The 22389-nt window shown below is 37.4% G+C and overlaps 2 protein-coding genes across 2 annotated transcripts in view; one reads left to right on the top strand and one right to left on the bottom strand.

Annotated features, from left to right (window-relative positions):
- slkb (STE20-like kinase b) overlaps nucleotides 1-4958 on the bottom strand; it is a 39121-nt gene extending 34163 nt beyond the window's left edge. The window contains exons 1-2 of the mRNA XM_056253570.1: nucleotides 4165-4958; nucleotides 2118-2282 (exon numbers count right to left, since the gene is read on the bottom strand). Of these exons, the coding sequence (XP_056109545.1) occupies nucleotides 2118-2282; nucleotides 4165-4314 (315 nt within the window). The 5' untranslated portion in view covers nucleotides 4315-4958. The remainder of the gene's footprint in view (nucleotides 1-2117; nucleotides 2283-4164) is intronic.
- Nucleotides 4959-5496: 538 nt separating this feature from the next.
- On the top strand, nucleotides 5497-22388 carry tsga10 (testis specific, 10). Its single transcript, XM_056253573.1, has 16 exons — nucleotides 5497-5554; nucleotides 6345-6452; nucleotides 6535-6690; nucleotides 9788-9967; nucleotides 10185-10262; nucleotides 14540-14691; nucleotides 14814-14929; nucleotides 15843-15997; nucleotides 16864-16919; nucleotides 17944-18112; nucleotides 18198-18308; nucleotides 18430-18615; nucleotides 20074-20241; nucleotides 20654-20856; nucleotides 20953-21057; nucleotides 21824-22388. Exons 2-16 carry the CDS (start codon nucleotides 6372-6374, stop codon nucleotides 22035-22037), a joined length of 2130 nt encoding a protein of 709 aa, XP_056109548.1. The 5' UTR covers nucleotides 5497-5554; nucleotides 6345-6371; the 3' UTR covers nucleotides 22038-22388.
- The last annotated feature ends 1 nt before the right edge of the window (nucleotide 22389 follows it).

Raw genomic sequence — 22389 nt, 5'->3', positions numbered from 1 at the left:
GTGTACACACAGACACAGCACTGAGAACAGTCACTGTTATTCATGCTCTTGAACGCTGTTGTACAGTGGGTGAGATGTTGGTATTGACCGGTGGCCATGATAACACAATAGCCCACACAGTGCCGTCATTCAGTCCCAGAACTACAATGGCCAAGCTCAACAACGCACAAGATGAGACTTCCTTTCCAACTCTAAAGTGTAGGATTCTGTCTATTTCCATTGATCCCACTGTCTGGATAACACAATGCACTATTAATCCTCATATATTCCATATAGAAGCCTTAATAAGTGTTTTGGACAAACTTTAAAACTGTCTGAATGCAATGCATATTGCAAAATATTAAAGTAAATGGCATCTGAAACTTAAGTTATCTAAGCTTTTCTACAAATACATGGAGGAAACTACTTCACACGGACTACTAAATGACATTATTGATACCAATGTGTTATTTATCCTGTTTAAGCTGCAAATGGCTGATGAATAATCCAGTTCAAACATTCCCTGAATCACAGCCAAATGAAAGCGCTCCTACATCTACATAAGGAAATGGGTGAGGCCGATATCAGTCCATTTCCTGGTGTATGGCAGGATAAGAGTAAAATATGGACACCTCTTCCAGTACAGTACACAATGAGACAGAAGAAGATAACAGAAGAGGTAAAATAACTCTGTTCTCTCTGTGAGAAAATGCGACATTATTCTGATGAGAGGTTTTCTGGTTAATCTCAAAAAAACTTTCAAGAACATGTTTAGGTCATATTCATTTCAAAATCAAGGGAGGAAAAAATGATAAACCATATTTTGCCTAAAACGGGCCTGATATGACAAACATTTCATTGCAGTATGACATTGACAAATAAGCACTAAAAAAAATATTTTAATTATAGTTTAAGTACATTGCTGTTCAAAAGTTTGAGGTCAGTAAATAAACAAGTTTTTGAAACAAATTTATAATTTTATTAAGCAAGGATGCATTAAATGGATCAAATGTGACAGTAAAGACATTTATGTTACAAAATGTAGATTTTTCAAATAAATGCTGTTCATTTGGACTTTCTATTACTGTATTTTTGATGGAAAAAAAAAGTGGAGCATGAGACAAAAAAAATACAAATAAAACTTTTGAATGGTAGTGTATACATTCTGTACATCCTGGTTGTGTTTTTGTACAGCCCTACATTTATAATGATTTAAATTTGAAATAAAATAACTTTATTACAACAATACAGTAAAAAAAGTTGTACTCCTCAAGCAATGAGAATCACCTTTCAGAATAAATATGGATTAATCCCCGAAAAATTATAACAACAACAAAAAAAATGTCCGGGCGCATTACTGGGATTGTAAAATTCCTTCTATTTTTTGTCTTTCTAATTTAATGTGAAATATAAAAGAGCGTCATGTACTGTTTGAATTTCATAAAGCCTCTAGGATTTGAAGAACCTCTCGTAAGTTTCTAATGTCCGTACTAAAGTGAAGCTGGACTGAAGTGACCTGGTAGCTGAGTCCACCTCAACCTTGTGCAGGAAGGAAATGGTTTGAGTCAACGCAGTGAAAAATACATTGTGGAGCAAAAAGAGGACACTGACAACACGCCAACAGACAAGACAAAGCAGGTTACTTTTGGTATGAAACAAAGTTTCAAATGTTGTAATTAAAAAAACTCAAATAAATCAATAAATACCGTTTTGTGACTCTTTAATGTGTTGTGACAGATCGCTGTAGTGCCACAGTTCAAGCGGCACGTGAACCGATAATCTCTTCCTACTCATTAGCACCAAATAAACATGAATGATCATCAGAAAGTATGTTTCAACAGCGGGAAGACATCAATACACACCGTTTTTTAATTCCACCGACATTAATCTACCAACTCTCCTGTCTGGTTCGTTTGTCAGACAAAATTGTGGATTCGGCGATATGATTAGTCAGATAGCCCGTCAATTAAACTCCCAGCGAAGGGTGAATTATGAGGCATATTAACATAATTAAACAAGTCAAATATTTTTTTTTAAAGTCAGATTCCAAAATTGTGCTGTGGAAAAGAGAATAGGAATAAAATCTGTGTACAAAGTAAACATATAAAACCATGAAAAATGAAACTAAATCCACTCACCCACAGTTTGGTCTCATAGTAAAACGCGTCGAGCAGCTTGACGATATTGTGATGATCACATGACGCCAAGATGTCGATCTCCACCATGTAGTCCTCCAGCTCATCTTCAGTTTTGGTGTCAATCACTTTTGCAGCGGCACAAATGCCTGTCTGCTTGTTCTGAGCCTGAATAAAAAGGAAATTAAAGTAAAAATAAATAAATAAATGCATTTACACAGTAAATAAAATGAGTCTAATGAATCATTTTAGGGTACCCATGCTATAACTTTCAACAAAGCAAGACTGGTTGGCAGACACTTTGGCTAACATGTTGTTAGTGATAAGAATAAAAAGAGAGCACCGAAGGTCACAGAACAATTCCACCCAACACACAGCTTTTGTAAACGGCGGTAATTACGGTATTTAGAATCCAGCGTGATTCAGAAGTGAAAAATTAACCAGGTCAAAGACTGCTGGTTTATTGCAGGACAATCTGGAATAATAAAATCTGCAGTGGTTTTTATTGTATTTGGTCACTAAGTGTGATGCGGTTCCAGTTGTATTTGACATTTTATAATTCAAACTTTTCATTTGAAAACTTTTAGCTTAGATTTAAATAAAATCATTAGGTTACACTTTGTTTTGTAACACTTTATTTTACAGTGTCCTTGTTACATGTAGAGTTACTGTAGTAATAACTATAAATTATGCATAATAATTACAAGTAACCAACCTCTATTCCTACTAACCCTATTGTAAGTATTACTCAGCACTCAAATGTACAATTACACTGTGACACGGACACCTTAAAGTGTAACCCTTTATTTTAAGGTGACAGTTGCATTGCACTTTACATTTTACTATTAATTAACTACATGTACTTACGTTAGAGTTACGGTTAGGGTTAGTTACATGTAATTATGCACAATTTACTGTTATAACTATAGTAAGTACATGTAATGTTTAAATAAAGTGTTACCGATTAGCCTTACAAATAAAATAAAAATACAATGTTAATTAATACAACTACACAAAATTAGTATAAATTCTAATAAAAAGTGTTTATAATTTAAGCAAATATTATGTTAAGAAAAGTCAGACAGTTTTTAAGAGTACTCGAATGATTACAGCCACAGGAAACATGCTTGAAAACAGTCATTATTTTGTAATTCTGTTCAGTGCTCATAGAAGCTCCCGACAGAACACAAAGCCAAACTGTGATGAAAATCAAATACCAATGTCTTGAAAACCCAACAGATCATTAGACCATTTCCAAACCATCAAACTTGCTGAAACCATGAGAAAGTTCTAATGTCATTGTTTTGACTGTATAGAGGAAATGGCCTTAAACTTAATCTCCAAATCACCCTATCCCACTAACAAACTAAGCAACATTAAGCCTTTAGACAGAGCAAAGAAGTGGAATAATCAAGCAGACTGGACACTACAGGCCGAGGTCATGTGAATGACAATGGCTGAATCCAAAATCACCCGCTATGCCCCCAAATAGGGCATTATTTGATGGGACAACCATTTGTAGTGGTGTCCGAAACCATAGTGGACATTATTGAGTGCACTCAATCAATCCCACATTGCATTGCAACAATAAGTGTACAGCCGATGTACACTCAACAGCTGTCCGAATTCGCTCACTCGTTTTCATTCACTTCAAGTAAACCGTATTAATGGACTAACACAGGGAATAGTGATTAAAGGGTTTAGGGGGCGATTTTGGAATTAGCCAATGACAGGGGTGTGTGCTTGATGATGTCATGTGCGTGGTGACCTTAAAGAGTTCAGAAACGTTTTGCATTTTAATTTGTGTACAAGATTGAACAGACAGATAGATAAACAGACAGATATTAGACAGACATATATTAGACATATATATACAGACAGACAGACAGATATTAGACATACACAGACAGACAGACAGACCGATAGATATATTCCATTATAAGAAAGTACTAAGGCAAATAATAATACCATATAATAATAATAGTATAATAATACCATATAAACTTTTGCAGCAAGATAAGATCAGACAATTTCAATGTGTTTATTTTACCTTGAACACCTTTCCAAAGGCTCCATCCCCCAGTTCTCCCACAATCTCCCATATTTCCTCCGGATTTGTGTCCCTGTGCACGTGCTCATATTGTTTTTTCTTCTTCTCTGCGCCCAATTTAAAGATTTTTCGGAAATTAAAGAAGGACATAGTCAGATCCCACACGCGCTTCTCTCTGGTTGGTTGACAAAGGATTTCTTTCAATTAATGTCTTAACAGGCGTAAAGCAATGCAATTCTTATTGCATTCCCATTGTTCAATCTCTTGTCTAATTAGGAAATAGTCTGAGTGTTGACATGTTTGTCTTTGCACTGGATAATTGAAGAACTTGATATAACTAGCAGTCATATAGGGATCATCATGTCAATGCAATAATGCTCAGACAAAGAAAAACTGAGTCTTGATTCTAGCTATTCTTGGAGGTCAAGTGAATCATATTTTCAAAATAAAAATAAATCATTAAAATCTACGGTGTGCAATAGTGTGAGGCGATCTCGAGTTGAAGAAATCCTCCGTCTAGCTCTGTCTTAGTCATGAGGTTGTGTTGTTCTTCGGAGTTTCATGGATCTAATCCGTAAAAACATCTTTTTTTTTCTTTTTTTCTTTAAATAAAGTCTGACAAGAGGCTTACAAAATGTTTACATATCCAGTTCTATAGATCGCACATCCTCCGGTCCTTGATTAATAGCGAAACTGCTCCAAACGCATGATAAAAGGCACAATAGTTTTTGTTTGAAGAAACTATGCACCTCCTGCGTGTGCGTGATCCGCGCGCCTCCTCTAATCTAGCGGATTTGTTGTCGCTGTGCGCGTTCACGAGGAGCGGCGCGTTCTTCTCCTGGTTCACGCGTTCTTCGCCTGCGCTTTACTGTCGCCTGCCGTCGTGGATGATGTAAACACAGATTTCTCAGCGTTAAATTACATACTATAAGTCTGCAAATACATGATGTGACTATAATGTTCACGTTATATGCCGAGTTTATCAATTCATAGAATGTAAAATATATATAAATATTTACAATGTATGTTTTTATTCGTGAACCATTTGAAACATCATATTTATATTTTATATTAGCAAGATATTTATTTATTTATTTATTTGATTTTATATCTATTTAGCCTAGCTCCGCTTCATTGCTTTATCTCAACTTCAAAACTACTTTTGTAGTTTGAACGTGAGCGTTCACAACTTGTAGTCAAGGCAACGGACGCAAACGGAGGCAGATCTAGTCTTCTGATTGGTCGTCGCCTCTCTGTTGTCTTGACTGACAGTTGAATGCTGTGCCGTGATTGGTCAGTGTGACTGTTTTATCCCTCGGGGTAAAGAGCTTTAGCGTGTTGAGATTTAATTTAACTCACTCGTTTTTATTTGCCAGAACCACTACAAGAGGTAACACGAGCTCACTTACACAACTAATACGTTGTCTTCTGCATTGTCTTTATTGAATGCAGAATCTATTTGCAGGTTTTATAGAGCGAGGTTCATATTTACTGTAACTTTTACGTATGAATGATTTGTGTGCCAGTATAACATTGGTGTCAATGCAAAACATACTACTTTTAGTGCATGTTGAAGTTTTCAACTATTATCAGTAAATAATAAAATACTTAAATACACCATACTTATGTTTTATTGTTGCACGAGACGCATTTTCAGTGACGTGCACCCGTAGTATCTCAGTTGCCATGCCAACCTCGTTGTAGTTTAATTTGATCAGTTTTGCTTGAGAAAACTTTCTTTTTGTAAGTCTGAATAAGCTCTATTGAGATGTAATAGCTTTCAATCTCCATCGAAATGTTTGTGTTTCTTTGTGAAGTTTAAGTAAATAAAATGTATTCATATACAGCCAGGAACCAAATTATAAACGAATAAACGAATGACTGGTAAAACATTAAATTTACTGAAAATCATTTGTGAGGCATAGGATTCTAAATGTATGCTATTTTTACTTTGTTGTATTGGAATTTTCATGTTTATATGTTGTAGTAACAATGTAGTCCCATCAGGTGGCGCCAGAAATAGTCAAAACTGGATCAGAGAGACTGAAGTGAACTAAGAACATGATGTTGAGATGTTGCTTTAGGCCAGCAATGAAAGACTAATGTTTTAAATTAATGCTCTCCAAATGCACCTCTCCTGTTGAAATATTATTTCTTTGTTTCTTAAACTTCTGATCCAGCTAAGGAGGGCCGAGGCAGTGGGAAGGATGCTGAGGGCCCGTCGCTCTACCAGCCCCGTCAAAGGGGCATCTACCCGTCGCAGTCCCACCAGACACTCTCCTGTTAAAGTACTAATAATCCATCACTGCTGTAATATTAGTGATTAGTTTATTTTAATGCTAAAAGAAACTCTCTCTCTCTCCTTTAAAGGGTGGCACGTATGATTCAGAGCTAATGAGGGTGTTGCGGGAAAGAGATGAACTACAAAACATGTTGGAGAAACACGAGCGGCATCTTTCAGAGATCCAGGCCAATATTAAAGTGCTCACAGCCGAACGGGACAAGACCAGAATGCACTACCAGCAGGTACACAACTCCAAACTTCCCAGAATTCTTGAATCAGGTTGATGTGCTCAAATTGGCCATGACACACACACACGTATTATAAAACAATGAAAACCACATAGATGATTCTTAGTGGCGGATGTTTAACTTAAATTATGTAACTATGTGTTATGATGATAGCAGAAGAACCCAAGCGCAGACGGTAGACAATTACACAACGTTTATTATAACAGAAAAACAGGGGAAAATAAAGCCCACGAGGGGGCAAAACAGAGGCAATACAAACGAGGGATAACTAAACTAGATAACACTAGACAAACACTAGACTATAAAACAGCAAATACAAGATCAAGACGTTCTCCAAAGACAAGGTACTCACAGGTAGACTCTCACAAAGTGTGACACAATGAACCGGCACAGGACAGCAAACACAAGGGGATGAAATAGGGGAACACTAATGACAAAGACAGGTGAAGCTGACTAGACAATAATGACGAGACGAGGATAACAAGGGGGCGGGGTAACGTAACAACACAAGCACATGGCTCAAAACACAAGACCATGTGCTTGCACACAAAACATGATTCTGTCATGATCCTGCCTCAAGACTAGAGAAAATCAAGGACACGAGGGCAGAATCATGACAGAACCCCCACCTTAAGGAGCGGCTACCAGACGCTCCTCAAGGGGACATCAAACACGGGACATGACAGACTGAGACATCGACACAAACCAACAAAACATGACAAATAACAGTAACGGCAAACACGAAAACACAACAACAGGGTTAGGATGAAACATTAAAAATAATAAACAAGGAAGAGGTGGCGGAGGAAGCACAGAGTTCATGGGGGGTGGTCCAGGGTGGATGGGTGTGCTGGGGGTCTTAGGTCCACGGGATGAGGGCTTGGGACGAGGATTCCGGGCGGACTTGGGTGGAGGCACTCGAGGAGAAGCCATAGGGGAACTAGACTGAGACAGGGTGACACGTGGAGAAGCGGGACAGGAGACAGGACAGGAGACAGGGTGAGAAGTAATCGACTCAGACTCAGATGTAGTGCTCATATTAAACTCGGAAGCGCTCTCCTGTGCAGTACTCTCAGGAGCTGGAGCAGCGAGCTCGGAAACAGCTCTCTCAGAAGTTAGCTCAGGAACTGTTCTCTCAGCAGCGGGTGCTGGGACCGCCTTCACAGCGGCGGGCTCTGTGACTGCAGCGGGCTCTGTGTCTACTGCAGCGGGCTCTGTGTCTACTGCAGCGGGCTCTGTGTCTACTGCAGCGGGCGAAGAACGGGAGGCTCCCCTCTTCCTCCTAGGTCGAGAAGCTGAGACGGGTTGGGGAAGCTCAGCGGAAACCACCGCAGGTACAGCAGGCTCTGCGGAGGAGGACTCTGACGCCGACTCCCACGACAGCCGTCTTCCTCGTTTACCACGAAGATCAAAAGGGGTGGACGGAGCTCTAGGAGTCATGGAAGAGTCCACCGGGCTTCCAAACATCGCGACCCCTATCCGGAGACCCTCAGGGATAACCGGCAGTCGAGCAGAAGGTGAAGACGATGACTCATAACGACCACCGCCCCTACTGCGGCCTCCACGGGTCCCACGAAATATGGCCAGACGGGTTCCCTCAAACGAACGTCCTAACATACTCTTGGCCCGTTCTTCTGTTAGCTAGTTATGGTCGGTACATTCTGTCATGAAGTTGCAGGATAGACGAACCCAAAAGCAGACTGCAAATAACTCAAAAGGGGTTTAATGAAGGCAAAACAGAAAACAAAACCCACGATGGGGCAAAACAGGACTGGAGGTAAACTAAGACACGATGACAAACGAAGACTCTGACTTGACAGGAAACAAACTCACAATTCTCAATAAACAGGTTTCAGACAAAATACTCACAAAGAATAACTCACAATGTTTGACAATGTACCGACACAGGACAGCAAACACAAGGGGATGAAATAGGGGAACACTAATGACAAAGACAGGTGAAGCTGACTAGACAATAATGACGAGACGAGGATAACACGGGGGCGGGGTAACGTAACGAGACAACACAAGCACATGGCTCAAAACACAAGACCATGTGCTTGCACACAAAACATGATTCTGTCATGATCCTGCCTCAAGACTAGAGAAAATCAAGGACACGAGGGCAGAATCATGACACTATGTTTCTAACTTTAAATGATGTCACTGAGGTATAGACAGTAAAAGATTTTACATCAATGTTATTTTTTCAGTATATTTATTATATATTTATTAGCAGCATAATAGTCATTATTAGTATTACAATATTTTAATAATTTGTTTTGGCTTCACTACAGAGCAAAAACAATTAATAATTTTTATACTGATTAAAATATTAAATTAATTAATTTAACAATATTCGTACAGCGCTATACTTTTTAGCACATGTATCAAATTTGTTTTGATCAAATTATATATATATATATATATACACACACACACACACACACATATATAGTATATATATATATATATATATACTGTGTATATATATATATATATATATATATAGCATATAGTATAATAGTAGTATTACTTGACATTTTTTCTTGCAAATGCATCAAATTAGTTTTACAGTGTGTATATATATATATATATATATAATTTGCCAGATAATATTATGATAATTTGTTTTGGCTTTACTACAATAACAATACACTGTACAAACAATTATTTAATTTTATATTATTTATAATATTAAATTATTAAAACAATATTCATTTCATATTTTAGAGCAATATTTTTAGCACATGCATCAAATTTAGTTTGATTCAATTATTGTAAAAATGTATATGTTATATATATATATATATATAGTATATTTAACAATTTGTTTTGACATATATATACTGTATATAATATATAAATACACATTATATGTATAGTTGTAATATTGGGGATATTATTTGCCAGATATACAGTATATTTTAACAATTTGTTTTGACTTCACTACAATGACAATATACAATAAAAAAAACTATTTTGGAAACAACATATTTTCACTCATAATATTCTTTCTAACACAGAAAGAAAGCACTCCCCAATTGTATATCCAGTATCTCACTCATGATCCCACTAACTCCCCCTGCAGGCTCAAGAGGAGATAGCAGCTCTACGGCGGGAGGTGATGAAGTCAAAGGCAGCGCGAGGGCCCAAGAGCAGCGTGACCCCTCAGAGCATCCTGAAGCGAGTGGAGGCCGAACGGGACGAGGCCACAACAGACCTCAACCGCATGACCACAGAGAGAGACAGCCTGAGAGAGAGACTCAAGGTAGGATCTCCAGCCTGGCATGATATGTGCTGTGTAGCACATTCATGCACATCCGCCTTATGAAGATGTTATTTAGGAACACTAAAGGAAAATCACTTACGCACTAGAGTACAGTAATAAATTGAGTCATCTCACTGGGGATGATACCAGGAGAGAGGTGTGCTTTTTTTAGCCTGCTGAGTGTATGTGTGTTCCCTTTGAACTGCACGTGCCTCAGATCTCTCAGGAGACAGCCATCAGCGAGAGAGCTCACCTGGAGCAGAGGGTGGAGGACCTGCAGGCTGCTGTACTCACAGTAAGAGCTCTGTGTTAACAGACCCGGCACGACAGCTAATGTACTCACTATAGTTCAGAGGAAAGCAAAATCACCAATCAGATCTCAATTGTTTCTTTTAGACAGCAATATGATTAAATGGAGAACAAATGGAGACCTTTTTAAGGTCAGTGTATCATCCGATCATTTGATTTCCAATTTGAAATGAAATAAGCAGAAATGAGAAAAGGGCACCTTTATTCGTTTTTTCGTTGTTTAGTTCACAGGCAAAAATCGAATACATGACTTCAAAATTCGTTTTCCACATGTGGGCGGTCATGAGACGCCCCCTTCCGCTGATTGGTCAAGTAAATCTGAGCATGTGACATCATCAGTCGTCGCTCAGGTCTGTTCAACAAAATAATAGTCCTCAACGGTAATCTACCCATTAAGGATGTAATTTGTCTTTTTGAAAACCCAAACAAATCTTTAGAATCTACTGGTAACTTCCTTATCCTTGTGGCAAACTCTTACTTTCACAAACAAAGGTTTCTTAAGAAAATTCCTACTTTTAAAGATTTCTTATGTGAAGTAAAATATTGAATCAAATCACTAAGAATAATTGATAATAGAAAATGTACTTCTTTTTTGAAGAAATATAGAGATAGTTTATGTACCATGATTAATATCTGTTTGCTGTTTCTTTTTTTCCCTTTTTTTCTTCTTCTTTGTTTAGCTCTTTCCATTTTTGTGCTATGATTGTGCACGAATGAGTTTACTTGTTTAATATATACATTGTTGGAAATGTTTTAGATTTCTAAAAGATGTGTGTTTGCACTATTGTAATTTAAAAAAAAATAAAAAAAAATAATAATAATAATAATAGTCTTCTACTACCGCTTCTTAAACTGTACAGGGCAGGTCCTAGATTGGGCTTTCTTCTGTGCAACTTAACGTGTTTCACAGAAATATTTACATCAGAAATATTAAATATTAGTCTGCCACCAGCCTGTTTTATTTAGCTGTGCGGAGTTAAATCTGTGTGGTGCTGCGCTAGACGGCGCCGAACGGGTGAGGCACAGACCAGTGTTCAGTCAGCAGTCACAACTTTTCTTTTGGACAGTATAAGCTCCGTTTTGGACACGGGATGGTCATTGCAAATACTGTAATTATGCCAATCGGCTGAGGGTGGGTACCGATGATGGTGAAATAAAATTTTACTGAAACTGTAATCATAGCTGCGACCCGCGAGAATGAGACAGATGATTGACAGGATGATAGCGGAGGCAATTAAAGGGGCAAGCTAACTTCTGTTAACAAACAACAACAAAAAAGTGTTTAATATAAGTGACTTTGTCTTTGTTTTATTGTTTTTAAATAAAATAATAGTGAACGATTGACCACAAACTGAGCCTTCGTTTTAAAGGGAAATTCCAAATATCTTTTATTTATTTGTTATAATATGAGTATTTTGGGTCACCCGTCTTATTAATAGTATATTTGGTAATAAAAAGTTTTTTTTTTTTTTATTGTGTTTTAAAAATATAGGCCTATCATAACAACTTATAAAGATCAAAATCTACAGAAGACATTAACAGATAACACTGGTGTTGTCATAAGTTAATCAGTGGGAAAATTTCCTCACCGGCATAACCCTATAGGCCTACTTAATGTTGGCTACATGTTACAGTAAATTAAATTAAGTTGGCCCAACTCAATAATTAATATTTAGAATTAAAAATTACCAAAATTGAGTTAGCCCAACTCAATTTAAATTGTTCAAAATTAAGTTGGCCCAACTCAATAATTAATATTTAGAATTTAAATTTTCCAAAATTAAGTTGCCCCAACTCAATTTAAATTGTTCAAAATTAAGTTGGCTCAACTCAATTTAAATTGTTCAAAATTAAGTTTGCCCAACTCAATAATTCTTATATAAAATTTAAATTTTCCAAAATTAAGTTGCCCCAATTTAATTTAAAATGTTCAAAATTAAGTTGGCCCAACTCAATTTAAATTGTTCAAAATTAAGTTGGCCCAACTCAATAATTAATATTTAGAATTTAAATTTTCCAAAATTGAGTTGGCCCAACTCAATTTAAATTGTTCAAATTTAAGTTGGCTCAACTCAATAATTCATATTTAGAATTTAAATTTTCTAAAATTGAGATGGCCCAACTCAATTTAAATTGTTCAAAATTAAGTTGGCTCAACTCAATAATTAATATTTTGAATTAAAATTTTGCAAAATTGAGTTGGCCCAAATCAATTTATATTGTTCAAAATGAAGTTGGCTCAACTGAATAATTAATATTTAGAATTAAAATTTTCGAAAATTAAGTTGGCCCAACTCAATAATTAATATTTAGAATTAATATTTTCGAAAATTAAGTTGGCCAAACTCAATAATTAATATTTAGAATTAAAATTTTCCAAAATTGAGTCGGCCCAACTCAATTTAAATTGTTCAAAATTAAGTTGGCCCAACTCAATAATTAATATTTAGAATTAAAATTTTCCAAAATTGAGTTGGCCCAACTCAATTTAAATTGTTCAAAATCAAGTTGATTGCAATTGCAATTGCTAACGTCATTTATACTCTAAATGAGCTTACTTGATTTGTTAGTGTTCCGCCATCACTCTTCGTTGCTGCGCGAACTTCAGGCGTGTGCATGTGATTGTAACGTGCGCGAGGGGTGGCGTGTGCCCGATCTGTGATTGACAGTCAGATCTCACACCCCCCTGCGCTGATTGGACCCGATGATCCGGGAGTGGTTGATTTTTGCAAAACAAATAACACGCTCCAGGTGGAGTTAGAAGCTCGTTTTTTTTTTCTAAAACCACTTTATTTATGTTGTTCTGTCGGATTATAGTGTCGATTTCACTGAATATGATCAAAAATAATTTGCCGACGGCAGCTTTAATGAGTAGATTACCGTTGAGGACTATTATTTTGTTGACCAGACCTGAGCGACGACTGATGACGTCACATGCTCAGATTTACTTGACCAATCAGTGGAAGGGGGCGTCTCATGACCGCCCACATGTGGAAAACGAATTTTGAAGTCATGTATTCGGTTTTTTTTTTGCCTGTGAACTAAAAAACTAAAAAACGAATAAAGGTGCTGTTTTCTCATTTCTGCTTATTTCATTTCAAATTGGAAATCAAATGATCGGATGATACACGGACCTTTTAAGTCTAGTGAGATCTGTTTTTGAACTTCACTCAGATTTGAACTCAACATTTTCATCAAATTCTATCAAAACCAAAGTATATGTCTGAACTGCTATCCACACTTGTTTATGGCTCTTTATTCTTTCTGTTGTAACACTTAAAATAAGATTCCATTTGTTAATATTAGATAACTACATTAATTGGCACGAACTAACAATAATGACAAATACTTCTAATCTTAGTTAATGTTAAGTTTTACATTTATTAATACACACTTGAGCCATTAAATCAAGTCCATCAAGTCCATTCAAATCAAAAGTTGTACGGTTATTATTTGTAACAGTTTACAAGAAGGTTTCATTGGGTGACGTTAATAATGCATTAACTAACAATGAACAATACATTTGTTACAATGTTAACGTTAGTTAATAATACTACAACTATTTATTGTTAGTTCTTGTTAGCTCAAGTCCATTAAATAATATTAACAGATACAACTTTTGAGTTGACTAAAGTATTAGTAAATTGTGAAATTAACATGCGATTCATAAATGCTTTAGAAGTGTTTTCATTGTTAGTTCATGTTAATAATGCAGTTAGCCAATGTTAACAAATAATAGACCTGAGTTAACATGAACTAACATTGAACAGTTGTATCTTTATTAACTTTTATTAACGTCAGCTAAGATACATTCTGTAATTAATGTATTCACTTTTTAGTTCATGTTAGCTAATTGGACCTAATTGTAAACTTTTACCCTTTCTGTCTGACAACAATTGTCTCATTTGTTTCTATGTTTATTTCTTTATTTCTAAGACATTTTAGGTAATATTGAGTCAAAATGGATACTTGAATTCAAACCTACGTGCATTATGTGCATTATGAAATCTCTAAGCAATATAATTTTCCTCTGGGCTATACCATACTACACAATATCAAAAAGTACCATAGTATAACATATAGTACAATACTGCACAGTCCTATATTGTTTCACTATACTATACTATACTATACTATACTATACTACGTATACTATACTATACTATACTATACTATACTATACTATACTATACTATAAAGTGTAGTTATTGTCATTGACAGTTATTGTTAAGGACTGGTGTCATAGTTCTGTGTGTGTCCCAGCTGGAGCAGGAGCGGGGTGAACAGAGAAGCAGGCAAGCTCAGATGAGGGAGACCATGATGGGTCTGGAGGAGGAAGTTCACACGCTCGGGCGAAAACTCAGTGCCAGTGAGGACGAACTCGGCCACTTCAGAAATGAGTGCAGCAGCCTCAGGTACAAGCAAAAACAACTAGCGTAGATGTGTCCGTAAAAAGTAGACTTAAAGGTTTTGTTAGTTTAGTACTTTGAATATTAATTCATTTGTGTGTGTGTGTGTGTGTGTGTGTGTGTACCAGACTGGAAAATACTCAGGTGGAAAGTTCTCTGAGTGAGAATCAGCGGAGACTGACCAGCAGGATTGGAGATCTACAAAACGCTCAGGAGAGAAATCAAATAATGGATGAGAAGAACAGTGAGAAAACCAGACAATACATTTAATCTGTGCTTTTATTAAACAGTTGCGTTTATTTATCAGTATACAGTATATACTGTATATATATATATATATATAAATATATAGATACTGTAGATAGATACTGTAGATAGATAGATAGATAGATAGATAGATAGATAGATAGATAGATAGATAGATAGATAGATAGATAGATAGATAGATAGATAGATAGATAGATAGATAGATAGATAGATAGATAGATAGATAGATAGATAGATAGATAGATAGATAGATAGATAGATAGATAGATAGATAGATAGATCAAATGCAAAGTTGTGGGAAGAATATTTATATACTACTGTTCAAAAATCAAAACATTTATAATGTTGCAAAATATTTCTGTTTTAAATAAATGCCGTTAGTCTGAAGTTTCTATTCGTCAAAGAATCCGGCGGAAAACAATATTACCGTTTTTACAAAAATGTTAATCATCAAAATATATATATATTTTTTTACATTGATACAGTTATAATAAATGTTTCTTGAGCAGCAAATCTTCATATTAGAATGATTTCTGAAGGATCACGTGACACTGAAGACTGGAGTAATGATGCTGATAATTCAGCTTTGATCACAGGAATGAATTACATTTTATAATATATTCACATAGAAAATAGTTATTTTAAGTTGTAATAATATTTCACAATGTTACAGTTTTTACTGTATTTTTAATTAAATAAATGCAGCCTTGTTGAGCAGAAGAGTCTCTTTTACAAAACATTAATCTTACTGACTCCACACTTTTGAATGGTGGTGTATCGTGTTTTTGGATCAATGTTTTGAATTAATCAGTTGGATACTTGCAAAAATGTTAGTGTTTTACAGTGTATGTGTGTCACAGCATCATTCCTCCTCTTCCTGTGTGTTTCAGACTCTCTCCTGAGGCAGGTGACGGCTCTGCGAGAGGAAGTGAACACACTGAGAGGTACAGTCTCGGAGCTGGACCAGCATAGAGACGCACTGCAGGAACAGCTGGAGAAAAAATCTGATCTGCTCAGCACAGCGAATGACCAGCTAGATGACAAGGTACCATCCTACTACACATAGTTTTTTTTTTTGTTTTTTTTTTGCCCGAATAGTTTGCTCTGAGTGTGGGTTCTGTGAATAGTTTTATATTGTATGAGTTGTAAATTGGTGTTGGTGGTCATAATGAAGGTATTTCTGCAGATCTGTGTCCAGAAATCCGAGTCGGGATGTAACGTGAGATCGCTTTCCCACTTCCCCTTTGGCAGGGTTATTGTGGGGTTAGATGTAACGATGAAACTATAGAGTTTGGATATAAGTTTTATTGGGTGATTGACTATTTCTAATAACTGTTCACTGATTTTAGAAGGCTGTAGGGTGTTAGTTAAAGTTATTTTATTTTGAATTAAAAATTTAAGCTGTTGATAGTGGAGAAATTGGTCTCTCCCGATCCCGAATTTCTGGATAATTGAGGTGAAAGGCATAAATTTGTGATTTTCAAATACGTGGTGAAGGTGGGTGATGCCATTTTGTTGCCATTTGGGGAAATAAATCGGTTCATTGTGAAGACGAAAGTCAGGGTTTGCCAGATGGGGGTATACCTACATGGTGCTGGGAGTGATTTGGTGATTTTGTTGGTTTTCCACCAGGCTGCCAGAGTTGTTGCTATTGTGATGTTATGATAGAAGTCCAGTTTTTTGATTGACTGTGGTAAAAAGGGGAGGTCTGCGATTGAATTGGGGGAGCACAGGTATTGCTCAAGATCAAGCCATGGGTTGGAATGTGTCTGTTGTTGAGTCCATTTATATAGATACTGCAGTTGGTTTGCCATACTTACACATAGTTAAACTCACATGTTTTTGGTTGGTTTTAGGTTGCTGATTTTCCAGTTAGTTAGTACGTTTGTTGATATCGTTATTTATTTGCAGGAGAAAACCATTAGGATTTTGAAGCTGAGAACCGAGGATCTTGAGACGACTCTAATGTAAGTTCTCTGTTCATTTTCACAGATTAGCAGACAGTCATGTGTATTGATTTTGAGACCTTAATGATTAAAATGATGCCAAAGTTCTGTATAACCTTACTGTATCATTTTCTTTTAATTTCACATCACAGTGTGTTATGTTCACCATCCAGGTATAAGCTTAATGCTAATGTATCATAATTAGACTATAGTCTATAGCCATAGCTGTTCTTGACTGTGCCTCATGCTTATTATTACGCAGCTCTCTGGAATACTTGATTCTGGTTGGTCAGTTTCAACATTGTGTTGTTACTGATGCTAAATATTTGACATGCCATTGTCCATGGCAACATATCAATGCTACTTTAATATCATGAAAAGCTTCACCCTGTCAGGGTTTATTTTGCAATAATGACCAGTGGCTGTACATTATCCCTTACATAGTCACCTGGGCACAAAATGTATCATTTCCTAGAATGTTTTTGTGTAGTTTCTCCTTTATATACAGTACATTGAAATGTTTGGGGTTGGTAAGATTAACTTTAAAAAAAAAAAAGTCTCTTATGCTCACCAAGGCTTTGTTTATTTGATGAAAAACACAGTAAAACAGTAATATTGTGAAATATTATTACAATAAAAAACTGTTTTCCATTTTAATATATTTCAAAATGTAATGTGATTCAAAGCTGAGTTTTCAGCATCATTACTCCAGCAGTGTCACATGATCCTATTTCCTTTCTTTTTATTATCAATGTTGAAAACCATTGTGCTGCTTAATATTTAAAATAATAAAATAGAAAATATTTTCTAAAATTATAAATGTCTTTAATGCAATTTAATGCATCCTTGCTAATTAATTCCTTTCAAAAGAAAAAATAATCTTACTGACCCCAAACTTTTGAACCGTAGTGTTGTTTCCTCTGTGGATATTTGGGTATATGAGTATATGAATATGTGAATATTAGTATAGGAAAAGATTTATGATTATGATGATATATGACTGACTATGAAAAATAATGATAATGATGTGACTTCCTGTCCGCAGATCTCTGAAGGAGACTGTAGCTGGCAGAGAAAGAGAGCTAGATGTTCTGAGGAGGAAGTTGTCAGACTCTGAACAAGAAATGGGTGCAGTGATGAAAGTCAAACATGCCACGTTGCAAGAGAACGGTCAGCTGAAGGATGACCTTGACAAAGCACATCTGGAAAATCAGGTACCAAACTTTTACTCAAGGGCATTCCAATAAATGAGGTAACAAGACGTCCAACTTTCTTTCTTTCTTTCTGTCTTTCTTTCAGACTCTACAGCTCAAGCTGGATGAAGCTAATGAGGAATTAGAAGACTTGCAGAGAAAAGTACAAGATCACGTTTCTGACATTTCCCGCACTGAAGATCTTTTGTCTGCTAAGGTAAAGTCACTCAAACTAAAAAGCTAAATGGATGACAAGCATGTTCTATGGCTAAAGGTGAATTCGAGTATTATGTTGTCATTATAATCTGTTTTGTTTGTTCTTGTTTTCCGCCCTTAAGGAGCGCGAGTGTAGGGAACTGCAAGAGTCTCGAAGGAAAGCGTCTCTTCAGGTGGAAAGCTGGGAGGAACAGGCCCGGCATGCTGAAACCACTGTCATCGAACTCCGTCTTGAGCTTCACAACTCTAACATAGAGATACTTCGACTCAAAGAAAGAGCAGATAGCCTGGAGAGCAGCTTGCAACAGGTCACTTGGTCATCATGATGTTGGTGGTTAAAAGGATAATTCGCCCAAAAATGAAACTTTTGTCGTCATTTACTCACCCTCATGTTGTTGCAAAGGATTATTAGGAACACCATACTAATACTGTGTTTGACCCCCTTTCGCCTTCAGAACTGCCTTAATTCTACGTGGCATTGATTCAACAAGGTGCTGAAAGCATTCTTTAGAAATGTTGGCCCATATTGATAGGATAGCATCTTGCAGTTGATGGAGATTTGTGGGATGCACATCCAGGGCACGAAGCTCCCGTTCCACCACATCCCAAAGATGCTCTATTGGGTTGAGATCTGGTGACTGTGGGGGCCATTTTAGTACAGTGAACTCATTGTTATGTTCAAGAAACCAATTTGAAATGATTCGAGCTTTGTGACATGGTGCATTATCCTGCTGGAAGTAGCCATCAGAGGATGGGTATGGTGGCCATAAAGGGATGCATGGTCAGAAACAATGCTCAGGTAGGCCGTGGCATTTAAACGATGCCCAATTGGCACTAAGGGGCCTAAAGTGTGCCAAGAAAACATCCCCCACACCATTACACCACCACCAGCCTGCACAGTGGTAACAAGGCATGATGGATCCATGTTCTCATTCTGTTCACGCCAAATTCTGACTCTACCATCTGAATGTCTCAACAGAAATCGAGACTCATCAGACCAGGCAACATTTTTCCAGTCTTCAACTGTCCAATTTTGGTGAGCTCTTGCAAATTGTAGCCTCTTTTTCCTATTTGTAGTGGAGATGAGTGGTACCCGGTGGGGTCTTCTGCTGTTGTAGCCCATCCGCCTCAAGGTTGTGCGTGTTGTGGCTTCACAAATGCTTTGCTGCATACCTCGGTTGTAACGAGTGGTTATTTCAGTCAAAGTTGATCTTCTATCAGCTTGAATCAGTCGGCCCATTCTCCTCTGACCTCTAGCATCAACAAGGCATTTTCGCCCACAGGACTGCCGCATACTGGATGTTTTTCCCTTTTCACACCATTCTTTGTAAACCCTAGAAATGGTTGTGTGTGAAAATCCCAGTAACTGAGCAGATTGTGAAATACTCAGACCGGCCCGTCTGGCACCAACAACCATGCCACGCTCAAAATTGCTTAAATCACCTTTCTTTCCCATTCTGACATTCAGTTTGGAGTTCAGGAGATTGTCTTGACCAGGACCACACCCCTAAATGATTATTATTATCATTTTTATTTTATCATCTTTATTAGATCATTGCATTAATGAGAAATTGAACAGGTGTTCCTAATAATCCTTTAGGTGAGTGTAGAAGTCAATAGGGCCCATTAACTGTTTGGTTACCGACATTCTTCAAAATATCTTCTTTTGTGTTCAGCAGAAGAAAGAAATGCATACAGGTTTGGAACAACTTGGTGAGGTGAACAAGGGTGATCTCTCATAGATTGTGATTTGTTCCCGTGTCCAGGCACTGATTTCAGAGCGAAGTTGTAACAGTCAGCTGTCTCAGCTGAACCGAAAGATGATTCACATGGAGGAAGATCTGCGTCAGGCCCAGACTGAGCGCACACAGTTGCAGACTGACCTGGAAAAAACACGAGAGCTCTGCGTCAAACTGGATGCAGGCAAAGAGAATGTGAGTTTATATCAGTCTGCCAGTAAAACAATACTACCTACTTGATGTCAGGCCAACAACTGCAACACAAGCAGGATTAGAACAAATGTTATTCAGCATCTTAAGCCACTTTTCCGGTTCTAAGAATGGTAAGGAAAGGTTAAAGTTATGTTTCCCCTTGAGCTTGGTTCGGCACTGCACGATTACAAATCGTGCTGGTAGAATGCAAAGAGCTCTGTCACCCTACATATTCTTCTAGACATGCCTGCACTATTACTGTTTCTGATCTTCTTAACCTTAATTTAAATTAGATATTTAATTTCTTAAATGTGTATCTATGTATTGTTTAAATGCTGCAACCAAATTGCCTTTGAGAAACAAAAACTGAAATTGAAGTGAGATGTAAATAATGTAAATGTTCTCATCCACACAGGTGCAGCGTGAGCTGGAATCAAGCCGCTCTGAGGCGGAGCTGTTACAGAAGCAGCTGACCGGTGAACGTCTGTCTGTTCAGACTTTGGAGAGCCTGCTGGTGTCCTCGCGAGAAAAGGGCTTACAGAGGCAGCTCACCTCTCAGGAAAGACACACAGATATACAAATTCTCAAGGACAAACTCAGCATGGCTGACAGCAAAGTGTGAGTGCACATACGACGTTTCATAGAGCCCAGCAGTGGTTTCTTGTCTTTCTCTCTATCCTCATGTCCACTTACTGTCTTTTTTGCTGTCTCTAGGAGTTCTCAGAGTAGGGAAATGGCTCAGCTGAGGACACGGTCCGCTCAGCTGGAGGCAGATCTTGAGATGACGAAGAGACACCTGTCTACTGAGCGCTTTGAAAGGTGAGGCGCACACCTAAAGGGGACCTATTGTGCCTTTTTACAAAGTCTTGATCATGCTTGAATGTTCAAAAACACATTATCTTTCACTGTGTGCGCTCAGTCTGGGCCTGACGCAGATCTTCCTCCATGTGAATCATCTTTCGGTTTAGATGAGAATGCTATTTGACATTGTTGCAGCACCTCTCTTCTCAGTCTGTCAGTAACGCTCTGTTTAGTTCCTGTCTCTATGAAGCTCCTCCTTCTGAAAAGGACATTGTGCTCTGATTGGGCGGCTGGACCAGTGTGTTGTGATTGGTCAACCATTTTGAGCATGTTTGTGAAATGTCACGCTCCTTACCACAACCACGAGTTTCAGCACACTATGCAACCAGGCCTCGCCACCTTTTTTGCGTATGCCTTTGGATGGGAATTATTTAAATGAGGGATATTGTGACGTGTTTGTTCTCTGAAGAAAACTCAAGACTACAATGGAGGCGTTTCAGGGAGTTCAGAAACAGTGCGCACTGATATAGGGAATAACTCCCTTTGAAGCGACTTTGTGCTTTGTAACTTTGCAGACCTTTTTCATGCTCAAACAGCAACCTTACACACTAAAGCATAATAGGACCTCTTTAAAGGGATTGTGAAAATTCTGTCATTTTTTACTCATCCTCATGTTTTTCCAGTTCCAGTATTGAATGTTTTTATTTCTTTGTGGTTTGAACCATGAAGACTAAGGATTTGAATATCCAGTCTATGTTTGTCTCTCTCTCTCTCTTTCTATCAGGGAGCGAGCAGTACAGGAGCTGCGCAGGCAGGGTCTCTCAGCTGTTTCTCCCGTCCTCTCCTCCACTATGCGCTCCTCATCCCCTTCCCGCCATCGGTCTCTGAGTCCTCAAAGATCATGGTCTCCAGAACGCTCTCATCACGGCACACCTGACCCACTGCTTATGTCCCACTACCCTGACAGGTGCGCTCCAGTGGCAGATTTGTCATTCTAGGTTTAAGTAAATGAACCACTGGTTGTTATATTCAGTTTATTGTGATATGTTTATGCTTTAACAGGAATCTGACTTTCAGGGACCTTTATGACTGAGAAGATCTGAATCCTCTAATCATCCGTATTTTGGCTGGATTCACTAACTTCATCTGCTTATGTCTTGGATTCTCTCTGAAGACAATCAACAGACTTTGATCTTATAAGATTTACTGTGATGTCATGTTTTTAATAAATCAGACTTTTCTTACTATCATTTTTACTGTTTTGCTGAAACTGACATTGATGCACACATAGTTAATGATGTAAATAGTTTTCGAGTGGTTTGATGATAATGGATTTTCCATGTTTACGCA

Source organism: Rhinichthys klamathensis, unplaced genomic scaffold (genome assembly GCF_029890125.1).
Source record: "Rhinichthys klamathensis goyatoka isolate OS25496 unplaced genomic scaffold, OSU_Roscu_1.1 h1tg000107l_1, whole genome shotgun sequence".
Lineage (NCBI taxonomy): Eukaryota > Metazoa > Chordata > Actinopteri > Cypriniformes > Leuciscidae > Rhinichthys > Rhinichthys klamathensis.
This window is presented reverse-complemented; position numbering and strand designations above follow the sequence as displayed.

Bases quoted from the DNA above. Each gene is read 5' to 3' on its own strand.
- tsga10 (XM_056253573.1), top strand. From the start codon at position 6,372: ATGCTGAGGGCCCGTCGCTCTACCAGCCCCGTCAAAGGGGCATCTACC. The intron at 9,968-10,184 runs GTAGGATCTCCA...CACGTGCCTCAG, and splicing joins GCCTGAGAGAGAGACTCAAG to ATCTCTCAGGAGACAGCCAT. The intron at 14,930-15,842 runs GTGAGAAAACCA...TGTGTGTTTCAG, and splicing joins AATAATGGATGAGAAGAACA to ACTCTCTCCTGAGGCAGGTG.